The sequence below is a fragment of the Anomalospiza imberbis genome, chromosome 3 (assembly GCF_031753505.1).
Source record: "Anomalospiza imberbis isolate Cuckoo-Finch-1a 21T00152 chromosome 3, ASM3175350v1, whole genome shotgun sequence".
Classification (NCBI taxonomy): Eukaryota; Metazoa; Chordata; class Aves; order Passeriformes; family Viduidae; genus Anomalospiza; species Anomalospiza imberbis.
Window position 1 is genome coordinate 114,641,767 of NC_089683.1, and position 17,057 is coordinate 114,658,823.

At 48.2% G+C, this 17,057-nt stretch overlaps 1 protein-coding gene and 2 long non-coding RNA genes across 4 annotated transcripts; 2 read left to right on the plus strand and 1 right to left on the minus strand.

Annotated features, from left to right (window-relative positions):
- Positions 1–3,122: 3,122 nt before the first annotated feature.
- LOC137471928 (uncharacterized) lies at positions 3,123–5,585 on the minus strand. The gene is made up of 2 exons (XR_010997929.1): positions 5,119–5,585; positions 3,123–3,872 (listed from the first exon to the last, which is right to left on the minus strand). It is a non-coding gene; the product is annotated as an uncharacterized lncRNA (long non-coding RNA).
- Positions 5,586–5,683: 98 nt separating this feature from the next.
- Positions 5,684–11,213, plus strand: LOC137471927 (uncharacterized). Of its 2 annotated transcripts, none has more exons than XR_010997927.1 (3): positions 5,684–5,963; positions 6,085–10,987; positions 11,092–11,213. It is a non-coding gene; the product is annotated as an uncharacterized lncRNA (long non-coding RNA). The 2 variants fall into 2 exon arrangements; XR_010997928.1 differs by having other exon boundaries at positions 6,085–10,407; positions 11,092–11,174.
- Positions 11,214–11,934: 721 nt separating this feature from the next.
- Positions 11,935–14,171, plus strand: LOC137471929 (cystatin-like). Its single transcript, XM_068186633.1, has 3 exons — positions 11,935–12,201; positions 12,681–12,794; positions 13,772–14,171. The coding sequence occupies exons 1-3, from the start codon at positions 11,956–11,958 to the stop codon at positions 13,847–13,849; spliced, it is 438 nt and encodes a 145-aa protein (XP_068042734.1). The 5' UTR covers positions 11,935–11,955; the 3' UTR covers positions 13,850–14,171.
- The last annotated feature ends 2,886 nt before the right edge of the window (positions 14,172–17,057 follow it).

A 17,057-nucleotide genomic window follows, 5' to 3' on the forward strand; every position in this document is an offset into this window, starting at 1 on the left:
GTGGTATACGGCGATTAGAAGCACTTGAGCACACAAAGATAGAGGGAGTTGGAGGTGGCATGGCCAGCTCTGTAGAGATCTGTAGTGCTTGCTGGTCTCCAAAGCAACTCATTAGGCCTTTTCAAAACACTAATTTGAGTTGCTACTTCAGATTCCTAAGTGAGGACTTTGTAGAAAGCATGACCATAGAATGGGGCTGGTGGGACTCAGAATTCTTGCTGGAGCAAGTAGAAGGTGGAGGTTTGGAAGAAAAGGAGACTGCCTTTGCGTGCGTCCCGAGATGTGTGTGAATTCAGCGACTCAAATGGAAGGAGCCCGGTGAGAGCACAAGAACAGCACAGAACTTTTGTCCAGGTGGGAAGGAAGCTTGGAAAAGAACAGATGGCTCGCTGGCTTTTATGTCTCCTAGTAGCCCTCAATGCACATGTATCTTTGGAGGTATATCCCTGAAGCATCCAGAAAAGTCAAAAAGATACTCCCCAGATAAAGGAGAAATGTGGGTCCTGTGTTCCCCAGTTTTCCAGCGAGTGTCAAGGAGAGGTGTGGAATACACTGGCCTTGGCACAGTTGCAGACAGGACTGTGGCTGTGGGGATTTGCAAGCAATGTGACCTCACCTGTGACCCCAGATGCCTTTACAGAATCTGGCATCTCCCTGCCAAACTACTTCTCCTCCTGTGTCTGGTTTGTCCTGACTCCTCTGCACGTGGCACTGGGGATGTTGTGCTGCAAAGCCACCTCACTGGAGAACATTTCTGTGCTTCCTCACAGCCATGCCCTAAGTCAGCGTGTGGCTGGTTGCCATGTTTCCTGATTTGTGTTTATTGCTGCAGAGCCACTGCTTCCTTCTGGCCTTGGCTGACACCACAATCTTTACTGTGGGCTTGTACTCCACATAAATAAAAGATCTCCCTGGGACTGCCTGTGGTGTGGGCTTGCTCAGCCTGAACCTGCCAAGGGGGGCACTGAGTCTGTCTGAGCCACAGGGCTTTCTTATCCTACTGTAAGTGGCCACTTGCAACATCCAGAAGGGTTGCCTGACTGCTAGGGAGGCCAAGAAGGGAAAGAAGGCAATTTCCTGGCCATGCTGTGAATTGTAGCAGAAATACCTAGGATTTTGGGAAAGCACAATGACAGACTTCCATTCAGTGGGACACTCGGGCAGCGGAGTTCCGAAGAGTGCTCCCTTGTCATGCAGTCAGAGTGAACTGGGAGGTTGGCCAGAGTTTCCATGGCTTGGGAAAGAGAGGGAAAGGAGGCACTTGCCAGCTTGTGTGGAGTATGTCTACCTGCAAGAAAATGTGAGGTGTCTCCAGTGTTTTATAGGACTGGTCTGGCCCTAGAGGCCTCGCAGAGAAGCCAGAGTAAAAGGGACAAAAAACGAGTGCTCTTGAAGGGCTGTGTCATCCTTTGCAGGGTAACTCTTCAGAACACTTTATGCCCCTTTGGAAGTCAGCACTGCTGGTGCTTTTTGATGCCACTTTGCTGGATAATCACTGGCATTGTCTGCTCAGTGTATTATACAGCTACAATTTAATTTTTCCCTCTGAAATTTCCTGCTGAGAGAATTGGTGTGCTTAGGCAGGTATTCAGCTGTGTCAGTCTTCATGGGACGCCTTCTCTACAAAAAAGGCAAAACCACAATTACAACTAAAAGCTCTTATTTCTTGTGTATAATGGCGTATGGCTGGCAGCAAGGATGGCAATGGCAAAGCAGCAAGGTTCTTTTAAAATTGGTATTGATGGGAACAGACACATGGGGAGAGATAGATGAGAACTGCTTCCAGCCTAAAAGCAGCAGCTGCAGAAACAAGGGTTACTTGTTTACCAAGACTGTGGTATGCCCAAGAGTTAAACAATGCATGGGGCTGGGATTGAACCTTTGGGTTCTAGGTCTCAGCCCTGCTAATGATTGCTTGAGAACCCTCTGTAAATCGTTTAATTTTTTTTCTTTCTGGCCTGGAACTCAGTTGAGAACAACTGTTGGTTTACTTTTTTTTTTTTTTTTTTTTTTTTTTTTTTTTTTTTTTTTCAGAATTTCTAATCTCAGCTGTTTGGTGACTGCATGATTCCTAAAGTGCAGGACCATCTTTCACCATCTAAATCCAAGAGTGTGGGCTTCACAACAGAGGATCTTGTTGAGGGGACTGGTTGGGCTGTTCATGTGGGGTCAGAGGGTTCTGCAGAGGCCTCTGCCTTCAGTGGGATCTCCCTTCTGCTACAGGTGTCAACTCAGCCCATCTCTGAGTCCCACACAGAGACTGAGCTGGTGGGGCCCAGGTAGAGAAGGGAGAAGAGCAAGGGGTCAGAGCTGGAGGCATCTCTGGACCCTGCCGGATCCCAGTCTGGAGTCAGAAAGGGACCTAAAAAGGGGCAGCTTAGAGGTCTCATGATTCTTTGGCGGCTCTCTCAGCCTCCTCTGTTCTGTGGATTCCCAGCAAACCTCAGCTTCTGCTTCATGTAAAGGGCTGTGCTTCCCCTGGTATTGCTTCTCTCACAGAAAGAATCCTTGTGCTCTTTCTTCCCCAAATCTCCTGCTTGGGAATGTCCAGTTACACAGGCATTGTGTCTCAAGGAGGCTGATTCACTGACCACCCACATGATTCCACCTGCCCTTGGCTGATGCTTACTTGGCTATAGAAACCCCCTTAGAAGGGCCCCAGTGTTGCTCATGATGAAGCAGATGGGAGTTTCTAAGTTGTCTCTTTAAGGACTTGTAGAAGCAGGTGTTGAAGTCCCTGAGTTTCAGGCAGGTGAGGTACCATATAGATCTTTTGTGCATTTTTTTTGCAATGATCTCTGTGATCCTAAGAGGTCTGCAACCTTCTTTTTCTCTTCTAAAGCAGCCTGCAGGCCAGGCTTTCCTATTATATTCCTATTCCTATTATATTATATTTTTTGTAATAGGAAAGGTAAGACTCTTTTAGTTTCTCTTGTGATTCTGGAAACTGGGGCTCTAGCACCTGCCTTCGTCTGGCTGAGGAGAGGGTAGCCTGGTTTTCACCTGAATTAAAACACGCCTTAACCTTGTGCAAGGCTGTGTCAACAAAGGAATGAATTACATTCAAACTTTAGCCTGTTGAGGTGACCTTGAAATATTGGACCCTTTTACAGCCAAAATCCTTGGAGATGGTGGGGAAGAGAGCCTGCATTCCTGACCATTATTAAAGTGGACATTGTTAATCACATGTGAGGTTGGATTATTGCATGCATGGAACTAGTCCTTGATGTTGATCGGTCAGAAGCACATGAAATACACTTTTCAGTTTATTAACAAGGGCGTCCTGGAAGGGCTCTCCTCCTGTGGCTGAAAGAAAACATGCTGAGGGAAGAAATAAAGAAATACTAATGCTATTAAATGAGAGGTATTACGGCATATTTTCAATCTCTTTCTCCAGATTCTGAGCCTTGAGTCAAATCTGATTCAATATTTTCAGCTATTTTGTGTGTTCTTGGACAATAATCTTGCTTGTACTGGCTTTATAAGCCATGGGTTGTACTAGAAGTTCAATTAATGGCCATATTGACAGCTCCTCAAATTCACAGTTCACTTCTCCAGGAAGGATCAGGTCTTCTGGAACAATGTGGAAAGATCCTACAGGACAGTCCTCACCCAGCATGAGCTGACTTCAGTCCCATGAACTCCAAATGATTTCTGGGGTTGTGGCATGTAAACACTGAACTCCTTGTCAGCGTCTGCAGATGCACCAGCCTAGGAGAAGGAAGCAGCTGTTTTAACCCCTCTTTGTTTCAACTCATTGTATACCAGGAACAGCAAGATCCAAGCAGAGGGACAAGCAGCAGAAAGATATGGATTTAGTGCACTGCCTTGCTGTCCACTGCTTTAGTTTTTCATCCAAACAAAGATTTATCCTGGAATTTGAAGGAAAAAGACAAGATGTCTTTGTGAGGAGTTTAGATGAGCATTTTGGGGGAGAATTAAATTTTTTCCTGGGAAGCCAACAAAAGGTTCAGGAGATATGTCCTCATTGTTGAAAGTCAAGGATAGCTAAGGTGTTACTCCTGCTTCTGCTGTCTGCATCAAGAAAGCATTACCCCGCCTGAGAGAATGGCATTATGTGGCTGCCTGCGTGTTTTCGAGCCCAGAACTGGAGTGCTGGGCTGTAAACCCTCCAGGCTTCTTCCTTTGTACCAGCTGGGACTGGGCACAGTGAGCCTTTCGCTTTGCTCAGCACAGCAGGACCTGTAGGTGGGTAATGCTGCTGAAGTGGCTGTGATGTCCTTCTAATGACTGCCTCAAGGCACGCTCAGCTGCTCTCTATTTTCCCAGTGAAGTGCAGCCATGGTAATCAGGCCTTTTTGATGTTGAGTGATTTCCTACGACTTCAAAAACTGATCAGCTGGAGTCCTGAAGCTTAACAGCCAGTATCCAAGTGCCCTATGGAATACTTCATCCTGACACCAAATGATTCAGAGTATCTGGAAAGAAAATACCAAGTGCCAATGTGGTTACTTAATTCCACACCCAGCTGCCTAACTTCATTCTGTCCTCTCTGACTTTGGAGGCCCCGGCACTAGAAGAAAGGAAGGGCTGAATGCATGATGTCTGTGCATTATCCAGACTGCCTCCCTAATCAGAAAGTAATGCTCAAACAGCTGAGTGGCATTTGGGCTTCTAAAAATCTCGCAAGGATACAGGAGCATGCATAATTTTTATTCCCCTTCTTGCTCTCACTCAGGTAGGATTTTGTTTATTTGATAGGTGTCTGTGTGTGTTTGTATGTGGATGGTTTTATTAGTTTACTCTTAGTCTAATAAGAAACCTATTTTGCATAATAAGTATCTCTGCATATGACGTGTCGCTGCTGGGCTGGTGCAGTGATGTGTCATCACAGCCTTATGGATTTTGTTTCCCCTCAGACATCTCATAATAAATTGCAGGGGTTTTTTCAGGTTCCAGCCCCTGGGACTTATGTGAACATATGCAAACTTTGATATTCATTATACTACCTTATGATCTGGCAGCCAGTTTGACAGGGGAAAACTTGGAAATCTAACCTTGATTTATGATTGATGTATTTCAAAAAGGAGTCAAAAGCAGATTAAAAAGGCATTTAGAGTGTATTGGGTTTGAGATATTTCAAAGGTAATCTCCTACCTGTGGGGAGCGTGATTATTTTTTGCGATCTGAGGTTTGCTATCCCATTACTGAGTGACGACAAAAGCTGTTGTTCCTCCTGCAGGCCCCGTTTCTGTGTGAGAGCCATGCAGAGATTAGAGCTCTGCAGGCTGTGCTTTCCAGCCCTGCAGGAAGCAGCCAAAGGCTGTTATCTTTAGCCAAATGCAGATAGCAGGCCTGGAGGAGAGGTACTCAGATAAAGTGTGAGGGGCTGCCACAACGGAGATTTTTCTGGGAAGTTCAACCAAACTCTGGAAGGGTGTTCAGAGAATTGCCCTGTGTACACGTTAGGAATTGCAAAGTGGAGAGCAGGTGCCAAAGGTTGTGGAGTTTCCCTCACTGGAGATACTCAAGAACAGTCTGGGCACAGTCCTGTGCCATGTGCTCTGGATGGCCCTGCTTGAGCAGGGACCACATGGACACATTGGTTCCTTCCGAGCTGACCTGTCCTGATTCTGAACTGTGGTCCCCCAGCACCGCTGCACTATGGCTGAGCTGTTAGCAATGAAACACCTGCTCTATACAGCTATTCCTACAGGAGCTGGACACAACTCCCCAAAAAACTGCAGTGGAACAAAGGCTTCCTTGTCCTTGCCCTGTTGTCATGTTCGTCAAAGCCCAGTTATTAGCCAGCAGGGAATCTGAGAAGGAATTTTTATTTTTTTAATATTCACAATTTTATTTTTTCTCCTTATGTTTACACATTTCAATTATTCCTGCTCAGATTAATCTGGTGCATTAGGTCTGTTTTCTACAGACACATCTTACATAAGATTGCTGGGAGAATGTTGTGCAACTCTTTGTGAACAGCTCCACTGATATGTGTTGCCCTCCTAGGTGGTGTGACCCATTCTTTGCTGTTCCCTCCACCCTCTTAAGATTTCTTTTTAAGGCTTGTGCTGGTGACATTTCACAGCTCTGTGTCATCCACTGTGTTAGGTGCAGTGATCTGCTCTGGCTTTCTGTCTCCTTCCTTGGATGACTGAAACTTATGAACAGGAGTGAACTGACAGCAGGTACTGGATACAAAGCGGTTGCCTCACTCACAAATAACCACTTTGAGTAAAAATACTGCTCTGAAAGTGACTCTTTATTTGTGCACTTGAGCTGAGACCTGAAGGATTGATAACTATAAATGTGGGCTGCAGCATGGCTTGTAGATTAACTGTATGTTCATTAAATAATGATAATTGATGCAGTAATCTTATTTACGTGTGACAATATGTACTCTTCTGCAAGGCCCTTCCATGTTTTGGAGTGGGCTGGTCTTTTTGCTGGATGTGCATGCATAGAGCAGCAAGTGAGCCACTGGTGGGGTGAACTTTGGGGCCATTCACAATTTCACTTCCTTCTTGAGGGAAAAATCTTAGTGGCCAAGTATCGCAGTTTGTCTGGCACGAGTGACTGGTTTTATTTGCAAGCTACCTTGATGCTTCCTCTCTTGCAATTGTTAAACACAGTAGGTATCCTGGCCCCTTCCCATGCTTCAAATCCAACAAGCACAATGTAGAAAAGAGTTTAAATCCTTCCTAATGAGAAGCAGTGAGGAATCCTGTTGGCAAGTCAGCCCCTTGAGAACAGGCTGTTCTCAGCACTCAGATGTTTCATAGATTCAAGTCTTGCTTCCCCATTCCCTGCAATAAAGCCTTAACCAGGCAGAGTTTTCTGCTCTGAAATGCTGGGCAGACAGGAACTGCAACCACTTCAAAACTTAAAACAGAGGTTGTACCTCTGGTTTTATATGGGGATTGTGAAAACATCCAGGCTATGCACCACTGATTTGTCTTTCAATAAGAAATCTTTTATTTGAGAGCACAACAGTTGTCTCTTAAAAACAAAACAACAAAAACAACAACAAAAAAAAAATCAAAGACACCTCCCCAACCTCAGAATAAAAAAAACAAAGCAATTGCGTGTCTGTGCGGTGCCATGCAATCCAAAGCAGTCTGGCATCTGGCTTGGCTCTGCTGGGATCATAGCAGAGGAACTGACTTGAACCAATGACAACTCGAGGTCCTGGATGGCTTTTTAATTGCTCTTGCAAGGATTAGGGATTTGTAGTCTTGCTCTTGACAAAGGGCCTTCATCATAAAAAGGTGCAGTTAAAGCGTGATACCATGCTGAGTGAACACTCAAATTTGTGCTATGCCCTGAAGCCCTTGGACTTGGAAGTAGTGAAGTTACACTACAAGCTGTTGCCGAGGGAGGAGAGAAATGATTTGATTTAAGGAGAGAACAAGAGTGGTGTCACTGTGGACCAGCTCCTGGGGAGCTTGGGGGATCTCTGCATGGACACGGTGCTACTGATTTCCCCTCTGGGCTTCCAGGGATCAACAAAGCCTCAGAGCTCTACTCTTTGTATGCCAGTCTAGTATCCCAGCAGGCTGCTGGAGGGCCAGTTTCAGCACAGCACACAAACAAACATACACTTCATTTAAGGCTTCTTCTTAGTCATGTGAAGTCACTGGTATTCCTCAGAAGCTAAGCTTAAACACGCACTTTGTGCTTTGGGTTGGATTGGAGACCAAGGACAGAACTCATTTTCTTGTCAGCTCTGGGAAGCAATTCCTGGGGAAGAAAAAAAACCCATGTAATAAGAACTAATGAACACAAATCTTACACAGCAAAGCTATTTCTCCTGCAGGCTGAGGCAAATACATAAGATGAAGAATACAGGGGGAAAGAGAATGGCCAAATTATTATTCTTAGTAAACAGAAGCTAATGTAGCCATCAAAGGCACCAGATTGCAGAAAATCTCTGGTGATAATTTTGAATGTATGATATTGCTGTGCTGGTATTTAGATTTCTCAGAGTAAAAAAAGGATTCTGCTGCAGAGGGATTTTTTGCTAAAATCCCAAGTGCACCAGTATTTTACTTAAACCAGCACCCACTTTCAGTACTGTGGGTTCACTGTTTCATTTGCACAATCTGACCATAACTGATTGCATGCAGTTATTTGAAATGCAGCTTTTCCTGCTGCCAATTACTTTGTTTACTGCTTGTGTGTAAACAACAGTGCCTCCCCTCATGGGCATAAGGGCAGATTAACTGCAGTAATTGCTAAGCAGATGTCTGCAAGTGAATACCCATTTCTTAGAGGCAGATTATCTTCTGCTCTGGCATAAGGGAAAGGGATTCAAAGCAGGTGCTGCTGTCATCCCACAAGTGATGGGAGCAGCTTGGGACTCGGCAGAGGGCTGTGTAGGTCCCACGCCTCTGCAGGGTGATAATCATTGACCTACTTGAGATCAGTGCTGAGAGATGTTTGGCACTTAATTCCTAAAAGTGACCACCAGTGGGTGAATAGCCCTCAATGCTACCTGCACTACTTTTCTGTTCCTTGGTTTTTCTGTTCCCAAGAAATCTAAGGCTGTGCTTTCAAGAGGGCTCAACACCCAGACTGAGAGCCTGTGTTTCCCAATAGCTCTGTTCCCACCGGCTTGTATGAACGGTGCACTCAGCACTAAGTGCTAAGCTTATTTAGGAATCTTTGAACTTGAGAGGGGGGTATTTACTAATCCACTTGTACTGCCAGCACAGAAATATGTTTAGAAGAGGCTTTTGGTGCCCTTGGAGCCTCTCCTGGCATATACTGTTTTTCAGCTGGGCAATCACCTTGCAGCCTATCCAGAAAAGCCACTACTGGGTTTTGGCTTGTGGCAAGACCTTGCCAGTATGTGAAGGCATGTGTACATGCAGAAGAGATGTGGCTGTGTCCCATTTCATCGGGCACTTTCAAATCAGCTGGCTGGATTTCAGAGGCCACTCTTTTGAAGCTGAGAGACAAGACAGAGACCTGGTTTTCTTTGCATGGACAAGTCATGGCATTGCCTCCATTCCTCTCCGGAAAAAGAACACCTCTGCATGCTAGGGCAGGGAGCAGTGACCATGAGTCTCCAAGGCAGGCAGAGACTCTTTCTCCCAACATCACTGAATAAGCTGATCTGGGATGGGTTCATTTCCATAAGCAGAGGACACTCTTCTACTGCAGTGAAATAGTTTTGCCTTTGGTATTGAATCACTCTCAGACCCATCTCATAAACTGCTGACTCTCTTGCTCAAGAGGCCTTTTTTTTTTGTGAGCCCCTGGGACTCATGTGAACATATGCAAACCCTGCATTTGGTTCTGGCAGCCAGTTTGACAGGGGAAAACTTGGAAATCTAACCTTGATTTATGATTGATGTATTTCAAAAAGGAGTCAAAAGCAGATTAAAAAGGCATTTAGAGTGTATTGGGTTTGAGATATTTCAAAGGTAATCTCCTACCTGTGGGGAGCGTGATTATTTTTTGCGATCTGAGGTTTGCTATCCCATTACCGAGTGACGACAAAAGCTGTTGTTCCTCCTGCAGGCCCCGTTTCTGTGTGAGAGCCATGCAGAGATTAGAGCTCTGCAGGCTGTGCTTTCCAGCCCTGCAGGAAGCAGCCAAAGGCTGTTATCTTTAGCCAAATGCAGATAGCAGGCCTGGAGGAGAGGTACTCAGATAAAGTGTGAGGGGCTGCCACAACGGAGATTTTTCTGGGAAGTTCAACCAAACTCTGGAAGGGTGTTCAGAGAATTGCCCTGTGTACACGTTAGGAATTGCAAAGTGGAGAAATTGCCACATTTAAAGATACTCTTTCCATTAAGAACACAAGCCCCCAAGTTTATTTTTTTGCCATGAAAACTACCCTGGGGACATGGCCCACAGCAACTCTACCCATTGATGTTGCCATCTACCATTTCTGTTGTCCATGTCTTTATGGACTTGATCCTACAAATCTTTCCAATGGATTCAATGGGACATTTCATGTTTTCAGTCCCACAGACACAGAGCTGTCCATGTAACTCTCCAACTGGACAGTGGCCTGGCTGACTGTACTTCACAGGAACTCTGCCAAAACAGACGCTTTGGCTGGAGGCTACAGAACATTTATTTGAAGGATTTTCTGCACATATGCACATATTGTAATGGTTAGAGTTGTAAAAGTGAAATTTTCATGTTTGACAACTATATTTTTGAATGGGGAAAGAGAGATGAGGGATGTCAAGAGAAAGGGCAAGGGATGTAGCAGTTTTCTGCAGAAATTAATAAGCCTGGTATAATAAAAAGCTCACCAGTCCTGAGTGAAATTGAAATATAGACAAAAAGGCAGACGAAAATATGTTGGATATTGCTCAAATATCAACCACAAAAGAAGATGCTAAACCCCTATTTTTCTAGTTATACTGATGGCACACCGCATTACAAACTTTTGCAATGTTATTATGAGTCTTCTGCTGCTTGGTAAGTTCTTTTATTACCAGCTTCTTTATCTGGTTATTCATTAATTTCTGTTTTATATTTTTTAAAAAGCACCTCTGATAGAGCAAGATTATTGCACCCTGCAGAAACAAATGGAAAAAATGCAGCTTTATTTCATGAACCAGGTGCCCTTTATTCATCAGCTGTAGAACACAATTTTTTTTGCCAAGCAATTTTTCTCCTCATAATTGCTTTGTTTCAAGTCCTGATTTCATGGGGTTTGGACTGGCAATAATCAACAAATGCAGCTTGTTTCTGTTTGGGTGTCTGCAGGCGATTTTGGTGGTGTTCATCCTGGGACTTTGAGCAGCCTGGAAGAGTGGAAGGTATCCCTGTCCATGGCAGGGGGATTGCAGGGAAATGATCTTCGAGGTCCCTCGTAGCCCAAGCCGTTCTGTATTTCTCTCGCTACAAGAACGACCCCAATGTCCTGTCAATGTTGATAGCTCAGCTTGTTGCCAACTGCAGGGATTTTTCCATGCTGGATATTGCTGGCTTGCAGGCAGCCTTTCCAGTCAGCAGACAAGCCCTTTCCATTATAAGGCAAGCTGTGGATATTCAGGTGCAAAACCTCCTCCCCTCTCAGCCTAACAATCCCATGAGGCATTAAATCTCACTGCGGCTGGCTGCCTCGTGCTATAATAAGTCCTGTCGTTCCAAACTTAGGATTTCTGACGGGACGAGGGAGATAATGTCGGTATTTAGGGAGCAGACGGGAAGCGAAGCCGTCTGTCTGGGAAGCCGCCTCGAAGCGTAGCTGAGGCAACACCAGCGCTGCGGAGGCAGAGGTAGGAAATTACTCAAGGTGTTTTGTGCTGGGAACACAACACCGGTAGCTTAAAATGCTCTGTGGCTTTTATTTTCCTTTCGCCGTAGAGGGAAATAAGCACAAGAATAACCCACGAGGAGGCAGAGTCTGGAAAAAGCCTCCAACTTCCCGCTCCCGTGCGGGAAAGCACCCTCCTCCTCCTCGTCCTCCACTTTCCCCCCGCTCCGTGCCCCGCGGCCCGCCCGGAACGGCGCCGGGGCCGCCCCGAACGGCGCCCGGCCCGCCCCGGAACGGCGCCGGGCCCGCCCCGAACGGCGCCGGGCCCGCCCCGAACGGCGCCGGGCCCGCCCCGGAACGGCGCCCGGCCCGCCCCGAAAGGCGCCGGGCCCGCCCCGAAAGGCGCCGGGCCCGCCCCGAACGGCGCCCGGCCCGCCCCGGAACGGCGCCGGGCCCGCCCCGAACGGCGCCGGGCCCGCCCCGAACGGCGCCGGGCCCGCCCCGGAACGGCGCCCGGCCCGCCCCGAAAGGCGCCGGGCCCGCCCCGAAAGGCGCCGGGCCCGCCCCGAACGGCGCCCGGCCCGCCCCGGAACGGCGCCGGGCCCGCCCCGAAAGGCGCCGGGCCCGCCCCGAACGGCGCCCGGCCCGCCCCGGAACGGCGCCGGGCCCGCCCCGAAAGGCGCCGGGCCCGCCCCGAACGGCGCCCGGCCCGCCCCGCGCCTTTAAAAGGCGGCGGCGTGCGGGGCGGCGGGCGGAGCGCAGCCATGGCGGCGGGCGGCCTGTGTGTGCGGCGGCTGCTGCTGCTGGCGGCGGCCCTGCTCTTCTTCGCCGGCGCCGTGCGCGGCGCCGGGCTCCGCCCGCGGCTGGTGGGCGCCCCGCAGCCTATCGAGGACCCCGAGAACGACGAGGGGCTGGAGCGGGCTCTGCAGTTCGCCATGACGGCGTACAACAGGGCCAGCAACGACATGTACTCCAGCCGGGTGGTGCGGGTCATCAGCGCCCAGAGGCAGGTGAGCGGCCGGGCCGCGGCGCTCTGTTAGGGCGCTGGCAAGATGCGGGCCGGGCTCCTTGGGAGAAAGGGCAGAGCGCTAGCCTGGGGGCTCCCGCTACGTTTATCCCCCAGAGAAGGTGAATAAAAGCCCTTTTTTATGTCTTGGCTTCTCTCAGTCTGAGTGACCTTGAGTGCTGCGCGCTGGGGAAGGAGCCAGTGGCTTCCCTGCGCTGCTCGTGAGTTAATACATGTCCCTGTGTATTGCTAAGGAAGCTGCTTTGTGGGACATGTTTACTTGGATCTTGTTTCCTGTTTCTAAGGGGGTGCCAAGTGCGTCTGTAGTGGAGGTTGCCACATACAGTTCCCTCTGTACTTCACAGTCTGTTTTCCATCATGTAACAGGAGCGCTGCCTGCCTTTCTGCCAGGCTTCTCTCGGCAGAGAGCCCTTCTCCGTGTGCTGTGAGTAAAGCCGCCTCTGCCGACTTGTCTTGTTGCAGATCGTGGCTGGAGTCAAGTACATAATGGAAGTGGAGATTGCCCGGACAACCTGCACAAAGCCAGCGACTGATATCCAGCACTGTGCTTTCCATGAGGAGCCCCAGATGGCCAAGGTAGGCCTGCTGACCCCCTCCCTTCCCCATTTCCAGCCCCGTCCCACTGGCTGGCTTCGTACAGATGGCTGTGGTCAGTGTCCCCTGTCTGCCTCGGCCGACATCAGAGACCTTACGCTTAACAAGGCAAAGCAAGTTTTGCCCTTGCAGAACTTGTCTTGCCAGTTGATGTCAGAGAAGGCAGGGCCTTTTGGCTGTTTTTTAAGTGGGGCTCAGGCTGGAGCAGTGCATGTGTCTCAGTCCTCTTAAGAAGTAGTCATGGTCTGGATCAGAAGGGTATGTGGAGGAAACTCTGTCAGGCCTCCTGGCTCTCAGTCCCCATAGAATTCTCATCTCTTTTTTCCCATGGTGATGTAAACATGCTTGGCATGCTTTCCTGTGGGACTTGTATCACTGTGAATAGAGCTTTGGGCAAGGCACTGCCCAGAAGCAGATCACCCCATCTCTCTGTGCCCACCAAGCAGTTACACAGGCATTTTGTAGTGAGTAATTGAGCTTTTTGGGTGGGAGCACCAAACATATCTGCCTGCACCTGGCCTGAGTTTTTCCATAGTGCTTCATTCCTTCTGTTGATGGCAGCAACAGGATGTATGTGCCCTTTGTTCCTGCTTGTGTGAAGGTGTAGCTGCGCATAAGAGAAGCACAGAACTGGTGTGTACCATTATGGCAACTGCGATGATTTCTCACACGTGGCTTAGCTGTGCCTGTGGGCTTATGTTTGAGTGTTACCCATGCTGAAAGCTTTCCTCTGTGAGTGGACAAAGGAGATAACCTGATTGTCAGCAGTGCTGGTGCTCAGCTTTATTTCTTAGGGTTTATTTGAGAGATGTCACTTGCTCTGAGCACACGAATGCTGCTCCAGAGTACTTGTCTGGAGAGGGCAAATCTAGAGATTTGCCCCAGGAGTGAAGAACAGTGGTAAATGACACTGTTTCATGCTCTTGTTTTCCTAACTACTTTCTTCTTTCTTTCCTTAGCACACCATTTGCAACTTCGTAGTGTTGAATGTTCCTTGGCGGAACCAAGTGGAGCTGCTGGAGAGCAAGTGCCACTAAGCCTACCTAGATTCCAGCAGAGACCAGCAAGCAGTTGTTCAGATTTAAAAGAAAAAGGCAATAACACAAATTGAGATGGGCTTTATCAACGCCTGTAACTTGGCTACTGATATATGCTTGTGCTATGCAAATTAAACCATGTAACTTCAGTTTTAAAACACTGTATGATCTCAACTTTTTCTTCTTCGGAATGACTATTTTAGAGCAGCTGTTTTGGTCTTCTACAGCCTTCCCAATGAATTCACTCCACTATCAGAATTCTTATTAAAACCTCTTGGTATCCATGTTAAGTGACTACTGTAAACATAAAAACTTAATTAATTGCCATGACGTGTGGTTTTCTTTGATCTTCTGCTCTCTTGGAGGGAGGGTGTGCTTTTAGTTGTCACCCATGCTATCCTGCCCTAAGAATGGCATGAGAAGGAATATTGGGTTGTGATCACAGAGGAGGCAAACCATGCCTGCTTGTTCCTTAGCTTGGCCTCTGGTTTTGAGTAAAAGATGGAAGCGTTAGCTGTTTTCATTGAAGGAACTCTGCTTTGGAGAGCTCTTGATCTTGGGAAGATTAGCTGAAGCTGTAATGGTTTTGAGTCCTGGCTGCTGTACTGTTCTAAGGCTGTAAGGAAGGAGGAGGCTCCCCATGATAAAATTACATTTTCAGGTAGTAGGGGAAGGTGCCAGGTCAAGAGAGAGTCTTGGGACTGGGTGAAGGTGCTGAGGTGAACTTCAGGAGGAGGAGCTTCTTGTTTTTTCACAGTCCCAATAAAGTAAGAAATGCTCTATCTTGTGTTTTTGCTTTTCTGTATTTTGAAATAAGCCTTTTCTTTTTGGTGTGAATTTCACCCATGGATACAGTGAGTCCAGCTCTTTGGGAGTGCATCTTCTGTGGGCTGTTCTTCCTCCCAAGGGAAATGCCACTTCCCATCATTGCCAGGGTTTGCCAAGCTTGCAGTGAACGTTAGGCAACACCTTGGTTCGTGTTGGGAGGATGAGCTGGTTGCCTGAGACCAAAGATCTACATCTGGGTTGTGCTCAGATGCAATAGGAATAAATCCCTGCTTTCCTTCCTTGTCACCCCCATTCTCTGTGCTGCATGAAGGTGGCCTGGTTTTTCTTGCCAGCCAGGTCAGTGACTCTGCATGTTTCCATCTGCTGACCCTGGAAATCCTGGGTCAGGCTGCTCAGGTGCCCTCAGCTGTCCTTCTCTATCTCCTCAGTTCATACATGGTTATTCCCTGGCTTCCATCTACACAAGCACAAGGCAGAGGTGGAGGGATTCCCTCATGCTTTAGGTGAGTTTGCCTCTGTTAATCTTTGATCCTCTTGGCTTGAGGGTGGGTAATTGCACACGTCTCCTTCAAGGAGAGTCTCGGCAAGAAAGGAAGGTGCAGATAGAATGAGGCATTTCCAGCACTTTGTTGTTTCTGTTATCCAGCAGCTCAGAACAGCTCATGGGAAAAAGTGGCTGTGCCAGAGGAGATGAGAGTTAGGAGCTCCTGAATCCGGAGGTGCTGCATTTTCCTGTTGAAATGCCAGTGACTAAGGGCATGAATGAATGGCACAGATTACCCGTGCTCACAAACTGCTGAGTGTCAGCCTTGGTGATTATCCCACCTGGAGAAGTGCCAAAAAAGAGCCTGACCTAATTTAAACACCTTCCGCTGTGGGCTGTGTTACTTTGCATTTGCAACAGGCTAAGAGCATTAGTGGAAGTTCCCTGCCAAGAGCATTTTGCGTCTCAGGTCTTTTTGCTTGGCTGGCTGGCAGTGACTGGGCCAGCTGAACACTGAGCCCTCATTTTTTAGCTGCATTCTCTGCCTGACTTCTTCAAATGTTGGTGTCAGATGTGAACAAGTGAGCAAACAAGTCCTTGTTTCATGTAGTCTCTTGCTTGGCTTTGCTTACGTCTCCTACATCAATTCTGGGGACATTCTTCCTGAAACTTAGGGTCAGAGCTTTGCTGCCGCTACAGCTCAAGAATCTCAAGGGCTTTTCCTGGCTCTGGTTCTCAGGGACAGATTTAGGGCCAACCATGTGAGAGGTGTAGCTCTCCTCAGCAGTGCCTGCCTTGCAGGCCTGTGCTCACAGGGACTTGTGGCTCCCAACTCCTGGGTCATTGTTCCCTGCTCATGCTGCTCCCTGGGTCATTGCCCTTCAGGGTTTTTCTGAGAATCCTGAAGTTGTATCAGCACTCCTTCCAGGTATGGACGCTTCCCTGTGCACACAGCTGAAATGGCAATTTCCTGCAATTATGGAAGGAAATGACCATGTGAGGATTTGGATCACCCTGCAGCCCTGACTGGGCCACCCAGTGGTGCTGCTGATGTGAATGCACTCAGTATGTATTCCTTAGCCTAAGGCATGGAGACCTCTCAGTGAGTGTTTAAAAATGCTTGGTTGTTTGTGTATATTGTTAACATGCAATGCTAAAAATACACATCCAGTTTTGAATCTTGTGCTTTATCTCTCAACATGGGAGAGGGAAGACTTCATGTCCCTTTCCTTGTGGGATGCAATGGTCACCTGGAGATAAATTCTGCCGGGTTGAGTAGGGAAGTGTCCTAAATTGGATCACTGCTGGCAATGCTGAGCCTTTCCATAACTCTTGTCAGTCAGCTTTAGTGGTGGCCTGCAGGTGAGAAGGTGGGAGGGCAGGTGCCTGTCTCTCCTCTCTGGGCAGCATTGTCCCAGCTGGGCAAGGAAGGGTGAGGAGGAGGACACTTGTTGAGTGAGAAGAGCAGCAAACCCGCAGGCTCCACAGTGCAAATCCCTTCTGAGTGTCTCCCTGCTGACCCTCTGGCATGAGTCATGGCTCACGGGGACAGCAGACCCTGGGGCAGGACCCAGGGCTTGAGGTGACACATGCTAGAACCTCTCTTCTGTATCATCACTCACTCACAGGGCATTGCCCAACCTCCCTGAGCTGGTGGGCTCCTGCTGGTAGGATTTTGCAGCAGGGCAGAAAAGGAGAAACTCAGCTTCTCATCCCCGTGATAAACTGGGGTGTGTGCTGGACCCTATTTTTAAGCTTTCTGGAGGGAGATGTGGGTGTGTGTGAGTACAGGGCTGATGATGGGGAAAACCTTTCCCTGTTTCCAGCTGGAGCAGACCCCCCAGTGGCTCACGATGCCCTCACTGCACTGTGCCTTGCAGGGAGGTGTGGCAAGCACATTTCTCTCTCTCTCTCAGGATTTTTCATAGAGGAGCA